General features: G+C 32.8%; 1 protein-coding gene across 1 annotated transcript in view; it reads right to left on the bottom strand.

The window, feature by feature from the left end:
- LOC131158631 (uncharacterized) overlaps nt 1–5,669 on the bottom strand; it is an 88,604-nt gene extending 82,935 nt beyond the window's left edge. The window contains exon 1 of the mRNA XM_058113496.1: nt 5,366–5,669. Within this exon, the coding sequence (XP_057969479.1) occupies nt 5,366–5,669 (304 nt within the window). The remainder of the gene's footprint in view (nt 1–5,365) is intronic.
- Between the last annotated feature and the right edge of the window lie 17,547 nt (nt 5,670–23,216).

Below are 23,216 nucleotides of genomic sequence, written 5' to 3'. Positions count from 1 at the left end.
TTCGTCTTTGTCTAATTTTAAAGAAGAGCTCATAGGTGTTCCTAGAATTTTACCATCTTCCATATTAAACCTTTTGAGCAAGTCACTAATATACTTCGATTAATTTATAAAATTCCATGTTTTACTTGTGTGATCTAAAGTCCTAGGAAGAAGTTAAGTTCTCCCATCATGCTCATCTCAAATTCATTTTGCATATACTTTGCAAACTCATTACACAACTCTTCATTTGTTGCTCCAAATATTATATCATTTACGTATATTTGCACTAAGAGAAAATTTTCATCTTTAGCTTTTATGAAGAGTGTCGTGTCAATCTTTCCTATGGTAAATCCATTTTCCAATAGAAAACTACTTACCCTTTCATACCAAGCTCTAGAAGCTTGCTTTAAACTACACAAGGCTTTAGTTAGTCTATAAACGTGATTTGGATGCTTATGGTTTTCAAAACCTAGGGGTTGTTCTACATAATCTTCTTCACTTATGTAGCCATTTAGAAACGTGCTTTTCTAATCCATTTGATATAGTTTTAACTTCTTAAAAGCAGCATAAGCTAACAACATTCAAATGGCTTCCATTCTAGCTACAGGTGTGAAGGTTTCCTCAAAGTATATTCCTTCCTCTTGGTTATATCCCTGAGCTACTAGTGTTACCTTATTTCTAACAACTGTTCCATGTTCATCTTTCTTGTTCTTATATATCCATTTTGTTCTAATAACTGTCTTATCCTCAAGTCTAGGAACTAATGTCCAAACTTTATTTCTCTCAAAGTGGTTTAATTCTTCTTACATAGATATTACTCATGATTCATCCTTAATTGCTTCACTCACATTCTTAGGTTTTTCTTGTGATAAGAAAGCAAAATGACTAATCATATTTCTAAGTGAGGATCGTGTAGTTACTCAATGTGATGGCTCTTCTATAATTTGATCTACATGATGATTCTTTATGTACTTCCATTCTTTAGGTATTTCATTAACCTCTTTTTCTACTTGATTATCTTTAGAAGATGTTTCCTTAACTTCATTTCTCTTCTCTAAATTATCTTCAATAGATAAGTTTTCAAATTCCTTATTAATCTCAATTTCATCCTCATCATTCTTTTGAGCAAATGGATTGGACTTATCGAATACTACGTAAATGGATTCTACAACAGTTAATGTTCGTTTATCATATACGCTGTAGGCTTTACTATCTAAGGCATATCCTAGAAAAATACCTTCATCATATTTCACATCAAACTTTCCTAAATGTTCATTGTCTCTAAGTACAAAGTATTTGTAACCAAAAACATGGAAATATGAGATGTTTGGTCTATGACCATTCCATAATTCATGAGGAGTCTTATTTAAAGACGGCCAAATCAGAACTTTATTTAGAACATAATAGGCAGTATTTACTGCCTCAACCCAGAAGTACTTAGGTAGTTTATGTTCATTAAGCATAGTTCTGACCATTTCTTGTATAGACCTATTTTTTCTTTCTACTACACCATTATGTTGTGGTGTTCTAGGAGTTAAAAAATTATGAGATATTCCTAATGAATCACAGTATTCTTCCATATATTGATTTTTAAATTCTATACCCCTATCACTTCGGATTTTAGTGATAGTATATCCCTTTTCATTTTGAATTTTCTTGCACAGTTTAATAAGTTGATCACACACTTCATCTTTGTGACCTAAAAATAGTACCCATGTAAATATAGAATAATCATCAACGATAACAAATGCATATGATTTTCCTCCTAAGCTTTGAATTGGGTTTGGACCAAATAAATCTATGTGTAGCATTTGGAGTGGCCTAGTAGTAGAGATTACTTTCTTCTTCTTAAAACTAGATCTTGCTTGTTTTCCTAGTTAACATGCATCATAAATTTTGTCTTTCACGAATTTTGTCTTAGGCAATCTCTTGACTAAGTCTCTCTTAACTAGTTTAGATATTAAGTCCACGTTTGCGTGTCATAGTCTCCTATGCCAAATCCAACTAATTTCATTTATAGCAAAGAAACATGTCACACGTTGAGAAGTTAAGTTATCAAAGCTAGTGGTATATACCTTTCCATTACGCTCAGCAGTGAATAGAATTTTGTTATCAATTTTATGCCCAACAATGCACTTGTCATGTTCAAAAGATACTTTATAACCTTTATCACACAGTTGACTTGTACTTAATAAGTTATGTTTTAAACCCTCAACAAGTAAACAATCATGTATAATAAGTGATGGATAGTTACCAACTTTACCTACTCCTATTATCTTCCCTTTTGCATTGTCCCCAAAAGTAACAAATCCAACATCCTTTGGTGTGATGGATGCGGATTTAGCTTTATCCCCAATCCTATGACATGAACATCCATTGTCCATATACCATCTATCTTTTGAGGAGGATGATCTCAAGCATACCTACAATAGACATTTAAGTAACTGTTTTTGGTAACCAATTTTTCTTGGGTCCATGGGGGTTAGTGCTTGAATCTCCTTTAACTATCCATACCTTTTTTCATTTTAACATCTTTGTTCTTAAAAGGACAATCAAATTTTATATGACCCATCCTTTTACATTTAAAGTATGTTGTATATTTATAAGAGTCTTTTGATGGAGCATAAGCTTTTGATTCTCTTAGAAAATGGCCCATGTAAAGCCGTTTTTGTTTCAAATTTTCATTTCCATTAAAACCAAGTCCTTCTTTATCTAGGGAATTTCTTTGTGCCCTAAGAAGTCTTTCAAAGTTGCTCTATCCCTCTGTGAATTTATGAATAATTTTAGAATATTCTTTCAAATTTCTTTCCAATTCCCCAATTTCTAAATCCTTTTCTTTTATCACAGATGCATAGGACTCATTCTGTTTTTCAATAAGTTTTGAGAGTTCTTTTACTTTTTATTTCAAATTAGAAATTTTCTTAGTTTTTTTTCTCAAGAATTTTAAGAGTGTACAAATATTCTTGTTGCAATTCATTATAAGAAAGCATGCTATTTTCGTTTTTAGAATCACTGGAATAATAAGAAGATGCTGGGAAAGATGACTGTACCTCAAGGTCATCATATGCAATTAGACACAGATTGGCTACCAGATCATCACTGGACTCAGTGTCTAAACTGTTTATGTTGTGCATGTCCCAACCGACTTTTACAGCCTTCTTCTTTTTCTTAAAGGTTTTCATTAGTTTAGGACATTTAGGCTTTATGTGTTTGACCTCTCTGCAATTGTAGCAAGTTGGCGAATCATTCTTCCATTTCCTCTTGCTAGACTCTCCTATTTTTGATTTAGAGTTCCGAAATTTTCTATTAACCTTCTTGTCGCGACGTCCCTGGGAGCGCGTGTACCCCGGGCGGCGAAATTAAAATCATTTTTATTTTTAAGGAAAAACATGGAATATCGGAGTCGCCACTAACCTTTTAGTGTGGTTAGAACACGTGATTACTACCCCGTTAGGGGTAGAATCGGTCTATATTACCAAAGTTGGGGCCGGGAGTTCGGTTACGCGAGGGGAAAGTACGAGCACCCCCTACGCGCCCGTTCGTACGAACGGTACCTAATTAATTTGAAATTATCCCTAAGTTAATCTAATAATTCTTTAAATTATTCCTTTTTATGAATTTATAAATACATGTAAAAAATAAATAAATAAATAAATATATACATATATATATATATATATATATATTCCCTCAGAGTTTAAGGTACGTAAAGCCCAAAGGCTAATACCCCCCGCAATTAAATCATAGGGATAATAATTAAGAAAATACACTCCCAAAACTTTGAAATTATATATGAAATTTTTATAGGAAAATACTAACATGGGAGGTTTTTAATATATGGTAATAGAGTAATAAGCAACTCACAATTACTAAAATATCATGCATATCAAAATAAGTAATTAGATACCATGTTACTATATATATATATATATATATATTAATATACTAAGGATACTATAATAAATAACAAATTACCGTAATACTATATATACTAAATATATAACATAATAGCATGATACCAAAACACCAAATATACATTATTAACTAAAATGTTAAACTTACTATAATAAATAATACCTTGTATATACTAAAAATATAATAATAATATATAATATTACCTAAAATGCTATATTACTAATTGAACACGGTCACCTAAATTAAATGTATAATGTTACTTAAAATTCTAAGTTGTTAACTATAAATATCACTTATTCAAATAAATATTATAGCATTAAAAATTCCACAACAATATTATGAACACGACAAAATAATAACACAATCGTATACAAGAAATAAATAAATAAATAAACAATAATGAACATAAATATATACGCAATAACATTATAAAGTAAATTAAATAAAACACTACTCAAAACCCTAATAACGTGAAATAGCTAAAACCCTAAAATAACACAATAACCCAAAACCCTAAATGGTCGTATTATGAGAACAATGTAAATAATCGAGAATCCTGGATGTGCATAAATACTACAATCTTAAATAATAAACAAAATCCCTAAACATCGTATGAAAAATAAACATGATAAATATCCTAAATACACCGAAAACCTAAATAATATCTACACAATAAAGCAGACACCCTAAATAATATGTAACAATAAAAACAACTATATTACAATGATTACAAAAAAAACAATGATAATACAAGTACTTTAAACAAATATACAACAATAGCTATGAAAAATAAAAAAATTAAATTATATAATCCAAAACCTACGACAATAACATTAAGTAATATACACAATAAAGACAATGAAACTTTAAACCTAAATTTTAAATATTAAAACACTACCAATAACAACCAAAATAATAACATTAGATATGTGTATGTAAAACCTGAATAAAAATTCTTACACAAGGGAAGAAAATCCTAAAAAAAAATTGATGTCAGATATACCTATATAAATATTATCATCATAAAAAGAAGAAAAGCCCCGCAATAAAAAGAATAGAATCAATTAGCATTTTCCATGCATAAACAAAAGTAATTAAAATTTAAATATGAACAAAAAAAATCCTGCAATAAGAAGAATAAGATTAATTAGTATTTTCCATGCATAAACAAAAATAATTAAATTTTAAATGTGAACAAAAATCCTGCCATAAGAAGAATAAGAAGTATAGTTTTAACAAATAAAACAAAATAAACACATAATAAGAAAACTTAAATAAATAAAAGTATACACAGCATGTAAAAAAAATAAAAATAAAAATAAAAATAAAAAAACTAAAAGACTTAAACTTTATGTCATAAATTGCAAAATTGAATCCATATATATATATATATATATATATATATATATATATATATATATATATATATATATTCATGAGTGTGTGTGTGGCCTGCATGAAATACACTCACCGAGGGGACTGCTGGGGGATTTGCAGAGGCTGTGCGTGGCCGGAGGTGGCCGAGAGTTGCAGAGGTTGATGGGGTTCCTGGTGCACGGACTGGAGGGAACCCGGCGGGGCTGTGCAGCAGTGGTGGCTCCTGGCTGCTGTAGAGGGGTGCTCGGGCTGGTGGCGAGTTGCTGGAGGACCTGGAGGTGGCCGAGAGTTGCAGTGGGTGTTGCCGATGGTGGAGATGGCTGCCGGAATTGCTGGTTGCTGCCAGAATTGCTGGTTGCTGTGGTGGTGGTCGGTGTAGCAAGGGATGCTGGTGCCATGGCCGAGGGAGAGACGACGAGCAGATGGAGATCGATGATGGTGACTGTGTGGCAGTATGGAAGGTGAAGGGGCCGTGGAGCTGCTATGTAGGTGGCTGGTGTGCGTGAAGGGGGTCTGGAACGGTGAGTTTTGCTGGGATGGGGAAGATGAACGGAGATGGGAATTGCAGGGAGCTGCTGTGAAGCCTGCTATGTGGTCGTGGAGTGTTGCAGAGATTTGCTCGGGCCTCGGATGGCTGTAGAGGGTAGTCTGGTATGGTGAGGATGAAGGAAAAGAGCAGCGGCGTGATTTTTTGTTTTTTCTTTTTGGCTTCTCCGGCTGTGTGCTGCCTCCCCCCTTTTTGTGAACCCTTATTGCCATTATATAAAAAAAATTCCAAAACCCTAAAACAACTTTCCTTTTGGGATTTTATTTTTATTTATTTTATGGTATTTTTTCTTTTGGAAATAATATTATGAGTATAACTACTATTATGGTAATAAGGAAATAATAATAATAATAATAATAATAATAATAATAATAATAATAATAAGGTAATAGAAATAAATAAAATAATAACAAAAATAAATAATAACAATAATAATAATAGTAATAGAATAATAATAATAGTAATAATAATATAAGATACTAAAAATAATAATGATAAAATAATAATAATAATAATAATAATAATAATAATAATAATAATAATAATAATAATAATAATAATAATGACGAATACAAAAAAAATAATATTAAAAACACCAATGATTATATACAATGATAATAAAAATAATAGTAACAATAAACACAATAATAATAATAATAATAATAATAATAATAATAATAATAATAATAATAGTAATAAATATAGTAATAGTAATAAATAATAAATAATACTAGTAATAATACACTCATCAACATATCAATAATATAATAATAGTACCATAAAAATTCAACACATGATAATAATAATGATATATAATACCTAACACACACTATAATAGTAATAATAAGAAGTAATAATCATAATGATACACTTGTCTAATATTCTATAAATACAACTCTACCAATATGGAAATAACTAGACCCTCACGTAAATCATATACTATACACACATAAAAAAAAAAAAAATGAGGTTATGGCAACCCTAAAACTTAACATACATTATACAGAAACCAATATACGATAGCATGGATTTCCTAAAAATTATTTCACAAGATATACATATGGAAGTAATTAAATCCCAACCATGTAAACCAACCCAATGCCCTAAACATAATACACGTAAATATAGACATGAAATCGTTATAACATGCCAACAATAAGAGGCAAATAATGACTTAAACAATACCACAAAAATGCAAATGTGAATATAAATTTAACATTGATAAAAACCATACAATATTAAACAATATGAAACCTACAACAATAATTATACAATAAAAATATTTAACGTGCACAACTAATGTACAAAGGTCGACCTGCAACCATAAAAGAAATAAATTAATTAGCACCTCGGCCACAAAGAAAATATAATCATAGATACATATAAAACAAGTATTTGAAGATAAGATTCCACAATAATGAAATAACCCAAAAAAAAATGAAAAAAGAAAAAAATACAACAAAATTAACTGTCCTAAATTAATATACAAACAATATATATAAAAAAAAATGAAAGAATAACAACAATATTAAAGCATCTTAAATAAACATACGAATAAAAATATTTAACGACCTTAAACCACCCTAACCAATATACAAACAAATAAATAACCATAATAAAATACTAAATCACCCTAAACAATATACAAACAATATTAATAAAAACAAAACAGAAGCAACCCCAAACAATAATAATACAATATGTGTAAAAAATAAAGATAAGAGAAAAAATAAATAGAAATATAAACAAATTACCTAAACATCACACGTGCATGTGTGTGTGCGTGTGCACACTAGGGCTGGCAGTGGGTACTTACAGAGGGACTCGCCGGGAGCAAGAGCCGGATGGGGAGCAGCTAAGAGCTTTGCCGGGGCTGTGACCCAAGGAAGAGGGTCTCGGCTCTGCTGTGATGTTCAGGTGGAGTTTGGGTAGCAGCTGTGGTGATGGTGGGCTGGAAGATGGCTGGTGCGTGGCAGCGAACAACGTCGGCGAGTGGACAGTGGTGGCAACAACGATGGCGGCTCGTGCTGGAAGTGTTCGGGTGCTTGCAGGTTCGTCGGGGATGGATGTGGCCGTCGGTGTTTGCAGGGGAGGCCAGCGGTGTTGGTTGGTGCAGCAGGGAGGACCTGGAGCGGGATCTTCGGGCGGTTGCCGGACGATGGTGGTTGTCTGCTGGTGAGTGACAGGAAACAGAGTCGTGCAGGTGGTTCTCGACTGCGGTTGGCCGGAGTGGTTACAGGAGTCCGAAAAAGGTGGTTGGCCGGAGGTTCTCGCAGTGATGATGCAGAGGGGTAGTGTCGCGGCAGAGTTGCAGAGGAAAGCCTCGGGTGTTGCTGGTGGTCACTGCTGCTGTGTGGTCGGGACTGTGGCGGAGGCGGCGGTGATGGCTGGAGAGATCTTGGAATTGGGTGGAGGGGAGTGTAGATCGGAGGGCTAGAAAGTTAGGTTTTTTTTTCTCCTTTTCGGTTCCCCCCCTCCTGCAGCGCTGTGAGCTGTGCCCTCTTCTTATAAAAAAAAAAAAATTTGAAAAACAAACCCTAAAAAAAAATTCCTTTTTCAGTTTTTGGTATTTTTCTTTTTTTGGAAATAATATATACTACTATTATGGTTATAAGGAAATAATAATAATAATAATAATAATAATAATAATAAGTATAGCAAAATAATAATAATAGCAAAATAGTAATAACAAAAATACATAAATAAATAATAATAGTATAAAAAATAATAATGATAGCAAAATAATAATAATAGTAATAACAAATAAATAAATAAATAAATAAATAATAATATAAAAATAATAATAATGATAGTAAAATAATAATAATAAATACTAAAAATGTTAAAAATAATAATAACAAAAATAAATGATGATAATAATAATAATAATAACAGGATAAATAAATAATAGTATAATAATAATGATAATAAAGGTAAAAATACTAATAATAATAATAAATAAATAATAAATAATAATAATAATAATAGTAATAATATTATTACTAAATATAAAAGTACTAATGATAATAATAATAATAATAATAATTAAAAATAATATTAATAATAATGAAAATAATAATAATAATAAGACTAATTAATAATAATAATAATAATAATATGGATAAATGAAATAATAAAAATACTACTAATAATAATAAAATAATAATAATAATAATAATAATAATAATAATAATAAATATATTGGGCCAGGGTAAAAATGGGGTGTCTACACTTCTTATTCTTCTTCAGGAACTTTCTGAACTTCTTTGTTAGCAAGGTCATGCCATCTTTTGATTATGAGTCACTTCCTTCACTAGAGTTGCTAGATGATGCCTTATAAGCTGTAACTCTCTTCACTTTATTCTACTCATTTTTCCTCTCATTTAGTGCTAGCTCATACATGATGAGTGAACTAATCAGTTCATCAACTAACTTCTCTTTTAGATTCCTTCCTTTGGCTATAGTAGTAGATTTAGCTTTCCAGACTGGTGGAAGTCCCCTAAGGATTTTTCTGATCAACTCATAAGTAGGGTAAGATGTACCAAGAGCATTTAATGAATTTGTGATGTGTGTGAATCTAGTGTACATGTATTGAATAGACTCATCAACATTCATTTTAAATGCCTCATATTCACTAGTAAGCATATCTATCCTACTATCTTTTACTTCCTTAGTGCCTTCATATGTTACTTCTAATTTTTCCCATATCTCTTGAGCAGTTTTATAGGCCATTACCCTATTAAACTTATTAACGTCTAGTGCGCAGTATAGGAGGTTTATAGCACTAATATTTATTTGAATAGATTTCCAATCATCATAAGTATACTCTTCTTCAGTCTTAGGTACATTTACTTTATCAACTACTTTCATAGGAACATGTTTTCCTTTAGAAACTATTCTCCACACTTTCCAATCAACATTTAAAATAAATATACTCATCCTTCATTTCCAGTAGGTGTAATTTACATCGCAAAAAATTAGTGGACGAGTGTCCCTCACCGAATGGGGTTACGCTGATGTGTGTCATTGTATTCTTTTAAAAAAATAATGGTTAAGTCTATGCAAACCCGCTCTGATACCAAATGTGAATTCTGTTATTATCCCAAGATGGGGGTGAATTGGGTATTTTAAAAAATTAAGTCTTTCAAGTTCTAATTTTGAAAACAATCAATTACAAACTTGCAAGCTACTTAACAACTAGCTCAATGTTTCACAATTAATCTATTTAATGTGTGTCTTTATCAAGCATACAATTTTACCCAATTACTCATAAACGTACCAAATGTTCAATGCATACACAATAAGCAGATAATTTCAATGTAAGCAGATATTAAAATGAGTTAAGGGAAGAAAGATGCAAACTCGATTTTTACGAGGTTCGGCCTACCCTAGCCTATGTCCTTGCCCTGAGCAACCCACTCAAGCATTCCACTAAAAATCTGCACCTTTAACTGGGACGGAGCTTCCTTTACAATCTACTTCTTGCAAGAGGCATAGCTTCCTCCTCAACCCCGATTCACAGGTCGAACCGTGAATACATAATCATATGATAAAACATGAAGGATAATGAGTGTGTAAGATGTTTTCAATGATATTTGTGAATCAACAAATATATGATCTTTATATATATATGAAAAAATATCTTTAAAGATCTGAACACAAGTCAGTATTTTTCAACCAGATTTCTCAAGGCTATGTATTTTAGAATCCTTAAGATTTGCTTATAATAAGTTTTTGCAATAATTTCATAAGATGAAATATTTGTGTAAAATATAAACTTGAATATCTACAAAGATTCAAATTTTAGAAAAAGCCTTTCTCAAATAAACTTTTCAAGTACTAAAACAAGGATTTTTCTTCTCAATAAAAATATTAGATATAAGAGTTTGAGAGATGAAAAACCTTTGATATATATATATTGAATCCAAAAATAAATCACTTATTTATCAAACCTCAATCACCAAGGATTGCTTGCAAGATGTGTAGATGAAATCCCTTTGAAAAGCTGAGATGATTTGCCCAAAGAATATGAATGCAGTAGAGTGTTGGCAAAATCTTTGCAATGGAGGCACACTTAGCACAAGATAACAAGATTAGTCTCTAAAAAGTGTTTATTCTTGTGTCTGTAGGGTTTAGGGTATGTTTAAATAGTGTTCTCACTATTAGATTAAATCCTGGCCGTTGGATTATTTAAAAATAAAGCTTTTTCATCCATATTTGCTTTGAGAACACCATTCTGCGCGGCGACCTTCATCGATGAGTGTACAACACTTGTTCCTCGACGAGGCCATGAGTTTGTCGATGAGAGCACTTTATGAACTTTTTGGGCTCTTGGTATTTTTTCATCGATGAGACAATGCTGTTCATCTCCGAGTGGCCTTCATGGGTTCGTCGATGAGGCCTCTACAATTTTACCTCTAAAAATTTATTCAACCTAGAACTATTGTAAATGTATCTTTCATGAAATAGATGAGTCCTAAAGTTAGTCTAGGGAATGTTTGAGCTTCGAATTATATCACATGACATATGTAAATACATTCAATTCAAAATACCCATTCCCATTGAAGATCTTGAACTTGAAGCTTGCTTCTTCATCCTTTTATTCCTCTAGTTCCATGGATTAAGTGAAGTGATATGTACTTTAGGTTCCTCGTGGCTTCCATATCAAGTTTATTGTTCGCGCTTTCTAAATCATGATCATGTTCACAAATTCAAATGCACTGGTCAAATCCCAAGTGATTTGTCATTATCAAAATAGGATTGAACTCATAGAGTCAACACTAAATGCAAATACAAATGAAATTAGATGTCTTCTTCCTCTATTTCTCTTCAAATCTTCATGGAGTATGCCAGGATGATGTGAGCTTTACGTCCTTTCTGGCTTCCATTTTCGGTCTCCTTATGTGTGTGTTGAACTGTAAGCATGTTCACATGCTAAGTACACACATTAAAAACATGTGCTTTTTCAGCATCAAAACAAGGATTGGACTCAAAAAGCCAACACTACATCCCTGTCTCTAGCTAACCAGCCTGAGGATTCCACTAATGCTCACTTACAGGTGGAGCAACATCGGTTACAACCTCTTTTTCTTACTAGGCGAGGAATACCCCGGCTCACATTCAAAGGGCTGAGCCCAACCTATACAACCTCTCCTTCACAGGGTGGAAAATACCCTCCTCAAGCCACTCCTGGAATACAATAGTTAATAACAAATGTGTACAATATAGATGCTTTTTATATAAGCAGATATGTACAACAATTCAACCAATACTTTCTAGTATGATAAGGATTAATGCTCAGTAGAATTTATGTGAGATATCTCTCAAAGGTATATTTAAAAAAAAATGAGAGAAATAATTATCTTTGACTTAAAACAAATTTATATTAAGAACTCTTCAAAGATCTAAAGCTCAAAATAATATCTCCAAAGATATTTTTAAAATGAAGTGTAGGAGATGTTGGATAATAGCTCTCAAAAGATTTTTAACAATAAGCACAGATTGAGCTTTTGAGTCTTGCAATGAAAGTGCACACAGACTCAAAAGCTAAGTGGAGATTTTCCCAACAATATTTATCAATAAGAAATAATATGGGAAAAATTTCAAAGAAAACTCTCAAGAATGATTTTCAGAAACAAATGGATATGTGAGAGTATATGCTTAGAATGATATATGAATAAGCCCACAATGATCAAAGACTCTTCAAGTTGCAATTAGTTTGCAAATGAAGAGTATGAAAATGATGCTCTTTTCTTAGAATGATTTTAGCAAGAAAGAGTGAAAGAGAGAGTATAATATGTTTGAATATGAAAAATGTAAGCAATAAAAGCACAAACAAATTTCAGAGAGAATTTTTGCTAATCAAGTTGCTAATTATGCTTACAAATGGGCTATTTATAAACTTCCCAAGAATTTTTATTGTTAAGGACATGGAGGTAATTTTAGAAATTTTTTAATAAAAAATATAACCTGGATTAGCGTAATAAAAATTCAGGAACTCGAGAGGTTCGGTCGACCCACGGCATCGCCGGTCGGCTGACCCATTGAAATTTGAAGCAGACCTGAGAGGGTCGGTTGACTGAGCACAAGGCCAATTGGCTGGCCTCTCAGTAATTTTCAAAATTATTCAATGCTCGGTTAGTTGAGAATAGAGCTAATCGGCTAAGCCAGTGGCAAAAATCCTAGCTTATGTAGGTTTGGTCAACCAGGGTATCTTTAGGTCGTTAAGACCAGTCGATTGAGTTCACTAAAGGGATTGTGTGCAATGGTCGGGTGACTAAGGAAGATATGTTCATTTTTGGTCTATCGGTCATAGCCCTTAAGAAATGCCAAATAATAAAGCCGATCGGCTGAGGCATTTTGAACACACATGGGTCGGTCGACCGGGGCTCTTTAAAATTAAAGATTTTGCCCTGTTTTGTCCTTAAACATTTTCAAACCTGTGTGAATATGTTGTGGCATTTTAGTTTGAAGGGGTTTGGATCCTATGGTCAGTCTATGGTCTTTGAGCATTAAATCCTATCATGCATGCAATGCATTATTATAGACCATGTAATTATTATAGACCCCAAAATTTAATGCAATTACAATTGACAAATTTGGTCTTCATTCATTTTGCTCTTCAAATGCCATCATGTGATGAGAGCTTTGAGTTCTTTATGGCTTCCATTGTGTCCTTACCATCCATGTGTACTAAGAGTTAATCATGTTCAAATTCTTAGTGCACAGGTAAGATACAAAGTGATTTTTCATTATCAAAATGGGGACTCATAGAGTCAACACAACCTCCCTAAGATAACACCAATCTCCCTGCAGCTATGACAACAAAGTCATCCCAAAATATTCCTAATCTCCCTATAACTTTAACCTTGTGAATCTCCAACCTAAGAACACTCTTGGTAGCACTTAATACCTTTATGTCAACTTCCTTTCTCAACAAAGTCCCCGAATAATTTACCTCAATTGAAACCTTGCCAGCAATTGGCATATCACTCACATAAAACCACAGAATACTTGCTGACTTACAACCTATCTCCCTCTCCCCCTTTGGGAGCACCACCAATCCCTACGTCTAATTCTTATACAGTACCTCTATCTCCTCCACCATGGCACCTATCCACATACCCTTCTCCTGGTCATGCACTACCTCTTGAAAGGTAGTAGGATCATCTTTAGTAGTAATGGTTGCATAAGACATCAGATCATACCTAGGCAGTGGGCTGATAGTGCCTTTGAGCCCATTGTGATCCTGCTGATCTCCCAATTTTAAACTCCCTACATTATGACCAACGTCATTTCTAACTCGAGTCTAAGGCTCTATGTGCATCGCAATCTCTTTTCTGCTCCAGTTTATCTTGTGATACTACAAGTCTCCTATAATGACCTAAACTTGCAGACAATTTTTCAGAGGAAGAGCTCAAATATATTTAAACCAGAGTACTAAATAGCCTCATTATAACAACATCTCCAACATCAAATTTAAACACATCCTTAGAAATTCTAAATTCATTACCAAAAACAACAAATTTAATATTTAATCCAAACTGCTCTTTCTAATTCCACCCACGCTTCCACTATGCTACTCTGATTTCGGCTATGCTCCTAAAGATAGTTGAAATGTTTGATAAAAATTGGGGTGAGACACCTCTCAGTAAGTAAGGATTAGATTATTATTAGTGTGTGGCTAAAATGTGCTTTGGTGTAAAAATAATTTGATAATAGTTTTAACTATAATAGAAATTTCATTTATAAATTTTAGGTCACATATCTATAAATAAAAATTCGTACTTTTCTCCTAAAACAACATTTAGGCCCATTAAATGGTTGTAGTCACATAAATACACAAATATATAAAAGAAGTTCTTTTGGCCTATGCACGTCATGTTTAACCCCCATGACTGGGTTGTGCGGTCTGAAGACTGGACTTAGTTTGGTTGGCCGACCAAAGCTAAATTAAAATATTATGTCTGTAAGATCGATTTGCCTACCACATCTTGATCTAGAAACAGGTGGGTACAACCCTACTTAGGCCAAATAGACTGTCCACCACTAACAGTTCGACAATAGTGTGGCTGCACTAATATTCCTTTGTAGCTACAGTACTGAGAGCATTTATCACATTCGGCCCATCAAGATTCTTAAAACATATAATTGCAATTTATGTAATTAAAACAATATCATAATCTCATCAATATTCCTAATATTAAATCTGTAAAAAAATATCATCCTTATTCCCAATCTAATCAATATTTGCAATAAATCGCATATTAAACATACACCACAAAAATCCCAACTTGCTCAATTATACGATAAAATAAAAAAAACTCATGCAACACAATTTGTATAATAATTATAATTTCATAAATTTCCTAAGAAATTTTTATAAATATATACGTAGTAAATTTAAATAAAAATGTGAGTGATCAATTTCACCTATTTAATTTAGTTCCAATATCTTCCCAAACACTTGATTTGATCAAATCCATGTAGTTTAATTTAATTCCAATATATTCCCAAAAGTCTATTTAATCAAATCCTTGTAATTTAATTTAATTCCAATATATTTAAATAAAAATGGACAAGATCAAATCTACGTATTTTAATTTGCTAAGGCATATATTTAAATAAAATAAATATCACCAGATTCATACACTCAATTTAATCAAGTAAATTATAAAATAAAATATGACTTGATCACATGATATTCATATACTCAAATTTAATCGGTTAAATTTTAAAATAAAAACTAACATAATATAGTCCACTTACCCTAACACTGGAGTGGTGCCTACAGTGTGCAGAAGATGAAACTTTCCCAGTCAAATCTTTGAAGAGCTGAACTGGAACCCAAAAATGATGTCCGTTCTTTAATTTCGCAGAGAAGTGGAAGAAAAATTGAGAGAGAGAGAGGGTGGAGAGAGAGAGAGAGAAATTGCAGGGGGGGTTCGAGAAGGAAGGAGAAGGTGAGGATTGATTTCAATCCTCATCCTGTCTTATGATATATATATATATATATATATATATATTATATTATATTAATAATTATTATATTATATTATTTAATTAATAAATAATAATTTTTTATTTATTTTTATTTTTAAATTTAATTAAATTTTTTTTTACACTTGTATATTATTTTCGGGGTCGTTACATCTCCTAAGTTAGAACTCCCTGCACTCCTGCCCTTAGTCTTCTACTCCACCTTTGCAACTTTTTGGCATCCATTTCTCTTCATCTACCTAAGTATGTTGTTCAATGGCTTTAATACCTAAAGCCATGTCTCCACCAATCGCCCCCCTATTTGCCATTGAATCACCCAACTTAAACCCATATTTCTTATATACTAGAAAGATGCACTATGCTGACTTTGGTACAGTCTCAAGAAGGGGGGGGGGGGTGAATTGGAGAGTTAAAAAATTTCACCCCTAAGTTCAACTAATCCAGCAATAGTATTACATAACTTATGATCTTTCTAAAATAGACTCAATTCCCCAAGCAAGTATGTATGCAAATATTTAAAGCAATTAAAACATTCATAGCAGTTCAAGTACAATATACATGTGTGGAATTGAAAGTGCAAAAATTAAACAGAGATCCGACATAAAATATGTTATCGAGGTTCGGCGAATACTACATACATCCCTGTCTTGGCTCACAAGCACAAGGATTCCACTATGACACACTTAAGGGGTGGAGCGGCACCTAATACAACTAGGTCAAATTAAAGCAAGGTTGACCTCAACCTTTATAACCAATCCTTTCAGGCTAGATTAACGCCCCCTCAGGCCACACCTGGAATACAACCAATTCAAAATACAAAGTGTGTACAAAATGATTGCTTCTCCAACAAGCAAATTTGTACTAGTATAATTAAAACACTACAATACGATAGGATATGATAAGTTCAATGTAGTTTAAATATCTACTCTAAAAAATAATGTAAGTATAGTTGTCAGAGTGTGAGAGTGTATGTGTAGGGATCTTTGATTCAAAATAACAATATTAATCACAATGCTCAATATCAAAGATCTAAAATACCCAAGAAAAAATATCATAAATATTTTTCAAAGATAAGCTCACGAGATATTTAGAAAATCAGCTTGTCAAAAATATTTTCTTCACAACAAAGGACAAGCTCTTAAGTCTTGCAACAAGAATGCAAAGACTCACAAGCTTATGAAAGTTTCCCCACGAAATAGATTTATGGATTAAATCATGGAGGGAAACTTTTGGCTTAATCTCAATAAAATTACAAAATAAATCAACACAAATGAGAGTGCAAGCTTGTAATGGCAGTGTAGATTATCTCAAAATACTCTCACCAAAGTAGTTTTTGCAAAGGAATGAGAATGGGCGGAGTATGTAAGCTTGAATGTGAAAATAGGGCTCAAGAAATTTTAGAAGATATTTTGCTAATGATGTTTGCTAATCCATTATTAATCAACCCAAATGAGGGTGTATTTATAGACACTCCAAAAAATTAAATTGTTCGAGACTCATTGGGTATTTTTAGAAAAGTTTAAGTATGGTTAATTAAAAATAAATCTGATTTTACCTCGGTAAAAATTGGCAACCTGAGAGTTTTCGATCGACCATATTTTAAGTTCGGTCGATCAGAGCACTAAGTTTGGTTGATCAAAGCACTAAGTTCGGTTAACCATAGCTTTTTTGAACTAAGGTTTTGGTCAAGCATATTAAGGCAGTTTTGAATCTTCCGAGGTTCGATCAACCAGGGCATGTTCGGTTAACCAAATTATGAGGTTCGGTCGACTAGATCAAATTTGAACTAAGAGATTCGATCGAACATGACGTTAGGAATCACACTCGTGTCAGTTCGGTCAATCATACAGTTCAAGTTCAAAAATGGTCGGTCAATCGTGCGAAGTCAAATTGTTGACTTCCGTACAATTCAGTCGACCGAATCTTTTATACGGTAGATGTTCGGTAGACCAAGGCTTAAGTTCCTCAGTGAACAATGCTTCAGTCGACCAGCACATTATAACTAGGCTGGTTCTGTTGACCAAGGCCCTTTCAATGTTCATTTTAGGTCCTGATTTTGTATTAGAGGTCACCCCTGTTCACATGGGTATAACTTTTAAGTTATGGGTACTTTCCTTAGTGCTTGTGCAAGGACCTAGGGACTCTTCTAAGGTCTTTTTACTTAGTCCCAAAAATTCGGAGTTGGTCGACATTCCTAAGGTCAATCTATGGTCTTGAACTTATCTGTCTTATCATGCATGCAATGCATTAATTATTACAGACCATAATTAATATTACAAACCCAAAATAAAATGAAATATAAATTACAACAATAAACACTTTAGGTCTTCATTTGCTTCAAGTCACCATATAGCTTTTTCCAATTTCATCCTGCACAAAAACTTTGCAACCATTAAATTCTAAAGTATTTGTCATAATCAAAACAAGATATGACATGTAAGGTCAATATATATATATCTATATATATATTAAAAATGCTCTAATTATCTTATCTCATATATCTATATGCCTTCATAAGAACATGACTGAATTTCTATTGTCCATAATGCGTTAAAAGATTTCATATTCTAATGGATAGTATATCTGTTCTATTATTGGTTATTTGAACTACTCATATGCATGCTTATATGGAACGCCAACTGCATGACTGATGCAGTGTCTTATGAATTGCATGTTGATGGATCAACTCTTTTGGTCTCTAGCTTAAAATTCTAAAGTTCATTCAGGACCAAAATGATGTATCATCTTGTGTTAATTTAATATCACATTATTAAATGATCATCCATGAACTGAGGGAAATTGCATGGCATAGGGAAACTACTTCATCTCACACACACTCATTCAAGTTGTGTCATTCTATTGTGATACCCTACTGCATAATTTTTGCATAATCTTTGAAAATTGCCTTGATTGACTAATGCATGCTGAATTGAAATGCATCCATGCATGCTTGAGGATACACAGGGGAGCAGAGCTCCATCATTAGGAAAAAGTGCTTTTATGTAACATTCTTGTGAATTCATGTGCATCGGTTCATCTTTTGTTTTTGGCCTAAGGCTCTTGTGAAAACCATGAGCATCATATCTCGTTTTGTTTGAAATATGAGATGATATGGATTATTCTTGGGATTTATGAACTTTGCATGTCTTACATTGTGGTTTTATTATGCACATGAGTTCTATAGGAATAAAGTTGCTAGATGAATAAAAATGGCTTAATCTTGTATCCATTAAAAGCATTTAAGAATTTAAGACTGTTTGCTTATACTGTTTTGCACTTATCATCCTTAATTAGTATAAGCAATTTTTTGCATCCAAGCTTGCTTTGAAATTGAAAGGGGGAGCTACTTGTTCTAAAAATCTACGGCTCTAAAAAGATTAAATCTATCTTTGCTTTATACTTTGTGAGTTCGTTTGTGTTGTGCTATATGACTATTATATCTCTTGGATGTTGAGAGTTATACTTATGTTTATTATCTTGATCATATTGGATTGTTTGAGTTGATTGTTGTGGATAATTGAAAATTTGAACTCAATCGGGTCATTTCTATATAGATTTTTTTTAGGAAATGCTCCATTTTCAAACGGCATGCTGCCGAAATTTCTAAAAATCTTCCCAAACTAAATATTGCATCTAAATGACTATTATCCTTTGCTTGCTTGTTAGTTTCAATGTCTTGGCCCTTTTTGCTATTGCCAAAAGGGGGAGAAGTAGGGCAAAACTAGGTAATTGGGAAAATGCTTGAACTTTATATTTCCTTTATGCATAGTTTCAGTGGGAGCCTTTTTTGGCTATACCCATTTTTGTATAAGGTATTTGTCATCATCAAAAATGGGGAGATTGTTGACTTTACGTGTCATATCCTATTTTGATTATGAAAAATACTTGAGTATTTAATGGTTGCCGAGTTTTTATGAAGGATAAAATTGGCAAAGCTATATGGTGACTTGAAGAAAATGAAGACCCAAAGTGTTTATTGTTGTAATTTATATTTCATTTTATTTTGGGTCTATAATTTTACTTATGGTTTGTAATAATTAATGCATTGCATGCATGATAGGACAGATAAGTTCAAGACCATAGATTGACCTTTAGGATGTCGATCGACGCCAGATTTTTGGGACTAAGTAAAAAGACCTTAAAAAAGTCCTTAGGTCCTTGCACAAGCACTTAGGAAAGTGCCACAAAACTTAAAAGTTATGCTCATGTGAACAGGGGTGACCTTTAATACAAAATTAGAAGCTAAAATGAACATTAAAAAGGCCTCGATTGACCAAACCAGCCTAGTTATAATGTACTGCTCAATTGAAGTAGTGTTGACTGAAGAACATAAGCCTCGGTTGATCGAACATATACAGTATAAAAGATTCGATCGACTGAACCGTACGGAAGTCAACAATTTGACTTCGTACGGTCGACCAACCAATTTTGAACTTGAACTATATGGTTGACCGAAGTTATGCGTGGGTGATTCCCAATGCCCTAGTCGACTGAATCTCTTAGTTTAAATTTGACTTAGTCGATCGAACCTCGTAATTTGGTCAACCGAACATGCCCTGGTCAACCGAACCTCGGAGAGTTCAAAATCGCCTTAATAAGGTTGGCCAAAACCTAAGTTCAAAAATGCTATGGTCGATCAAACTTAGTGCTCTTGTCGACTGAACTTAAAATATGGTCAACTAAAAACTCTCGGGTTGCCAATTTTTACCGACGTAAAGCCGGGGTTATTTTTAATTAACCATACTTGAACTTTTCTAAAAATACCATATGAGTCCTAAACGATCATATTTTTAAGAGTGTCTATAAATACTCCCTCATTTGGTTTGATTAAGAACAGATTAGCAAACATCATTAGCAAAATATCCTCTGAAATTTATTGAGCCCTTATTCACATTCAAGCTTACATACTCCACCCATTCTCATTCCTTTGCAAAAACTACTTTGGTGAGAGTATTTTGAGATAGTCTACACTGCCATTTCAAGCTTACACTCTCATTTGTGTTGATTGATTTTTTGATTTTATTGAGAGTAACCCAAAAGTTTTCCTTCGTGATTTAATCCATAAATCTATTTCGTGGGGAAACTTTCATAAGCTTTTGAGTCTTTGCATTCTTGTTGCAAGACTTAAGAGCTTGTCCTTTATTGTGAAGAAAATATTTTTGACAAGCCAATTTTCTAAATATCTCGTGAGCTTATCTTTGAAAAATATTTATGAGATTTTTGCTTGGGTATTTCAGATCTTCGATATTGAGCATTGTGACTAATATTATTATTTTGAATCAAAGATCCCTACACATACACTCTCACACTCTCACTGCTATACTTGCATTATTTTTGAGAGTAGACTTTTAAACTACATTGAGATTATCATATCGTATCATATTGTAGTGTGTTGATTATACTAGTACAAATATGCTTGTTGGAGAAGCATTCATTTTGTACACACTTTGTATTTTGAGATGGTTGTATTCCAAATGTGGCCTGAGGGGGCGTTAATCTAGTCCAGAAGGATGGTTGTAAAGGTTGAGGTCAGCATTGCTTTAATTTGACCTGGCTGTATTAGGTGCCGCTCCACCCGTTAAGTGAGCCGTAGTGAAATCCTTGTGCATGTGAGCCAAGGCAGGGACATAGGCAGCATTGGCCAAACCCCGATAATATATTTTTTGTCGGCTCTTTGTTTAATTTTCACACTTTCAATTTCACACATGTATGATGTACTTGAACTGCTATGAATGTTTTAATTACTTTAAATATTTGCATACAAGCTTGCTTGGGGAATAGATTCTATTTTGGAAAGACCATAGGTTGTGTAATACTATTGCTGGATTAGTTGAACCTAGGAGAGAAATTTTTTAAATCTCCAATTTACCCCCCCCCCTCTTGGGATTGCCCCAAAGTCAACACACTGTCCGAACATAATGCCAAGCCTAGATCCGACCTAACTAGAAACATGCATAGCTAGACCTCTAAAGTCTACCGTATAACCAGTCCAAGCCTCTCTTGCAACTCTCCAATCTAGTGATTCCTTTGGTGATCGACTATCCGAGAAACGCGCCATACTCACTGACTTCACCAAGAAGTCCTTTGCAAGCTCTACATACACCATGTCTTGCTCACAAAACTCCTTGAACACTAATTTACTTAGAAACAATATTTGACCTGAAGAACTCTCTCCTAGTCTAGTACTCCACCTCAGTTACCAATTACACATGACAAACAACTCCAACTTGTGCTGCATGAGATACTCCTAGACCTTTTATGATAACCTCATGAAATTACCCTGTCTAACTTGTGATGAAATTAGGATGTATTCCCAAAAGGGGGTGAATTGGGTTCTTTAAAAAATTATTTGAAAAATTTATTATTTACTTTAATCCTTTCCAACACAAATCCTATTTCTATAAACTATTGTACTATATCAATGGAAAGTATTAAATGTGAATGTAAGATCGATACAAGATCTGAATTTACAATATTAACACATTTAGTTAACCACTTATTCAAAATATAACTTTCAGTTTGAATCAAAAAAATTTGCAACAATATAATCAAGAAGAATGGACTTAGTGATTCAACATATATCTCAATGAAATGATCAATATTAAGTTTAGATTCTCAGCAAGGATAATATTTCCCTTCAAAAACAATTTCTAAAAAACTCTTGATTAACTTCAGCACTTAAGCTTTGCTTTGAAGATTAATTAATAACTAATTCATCTTAGATAGTCTGCTAATGAAATCAAAGTTGTAATCTTTTATAAGTTTTCAAATTAGCTCCTTGATCAAATGATCTAATATATATTTGATCAAAAAAGTATGTTCAGCAAATTCACAACTTTCAGCACTATTTTCCTTTTCAACAAATTCTTAAACAAAATCTCAAATATCCAACAAAGTTTAGTATTCAGTAAGACATAATATTCAGCAAGCTCTTATGAAAATAAACATCAAGCATGCAGGTTATATCTTGCAAAAAATAAAAGTGTAGGGAAGAAGAAGTTGAACACCGTTGTTTGTACAAGGTTCGGCCGCAGCCTACGTCCTTACCTCCAGCTGTTAGGGATTTATACTGAAAGACATGCTTTATGTAATTGGTTTTAGTATTTATTAATAACTTCAATTATTTCATTTTAATGAGAATCTTTATGAGCAATGTTTGCTTGACATTATTTATTTTATGATTATGTATGTGTGTCTTTTATTCTATATAGTAGGCGATATGGTGTGTAAAGTACAACTTATACAAAGAAGATTAGATCATCAGTTCTTATAGAATATAAGTTTATTGTTCATACTCTTAAATGAAATTGGACACACCATTGGTAGGATTGTAGCACAAGGTTTTAATAGGTTTGTCTTGATTATTGGAAATGGTACAGTTCCAACTCCTTGTGCTTGT

The sequence above is a fragment of the Malania oleifera genome, chromosome 6, assembly GCF_029873635.1.
Source record: "Malania oleifera isolate guangnan ecotype guangnan chromosome 6, ASM2987363v1, whole genome shotgun sequence".
Lineage (NCBI taxonomy): Eukaryota > Viridiplantae > Streptophyta > Magnoliopsida > Santalales > Ximeniaceae > Malania > Malania oleifera.
Note: the sequence above shows the minus strand (reverse complement) of the source record. Positions and strands in the feature narration are given on the sequence as shown.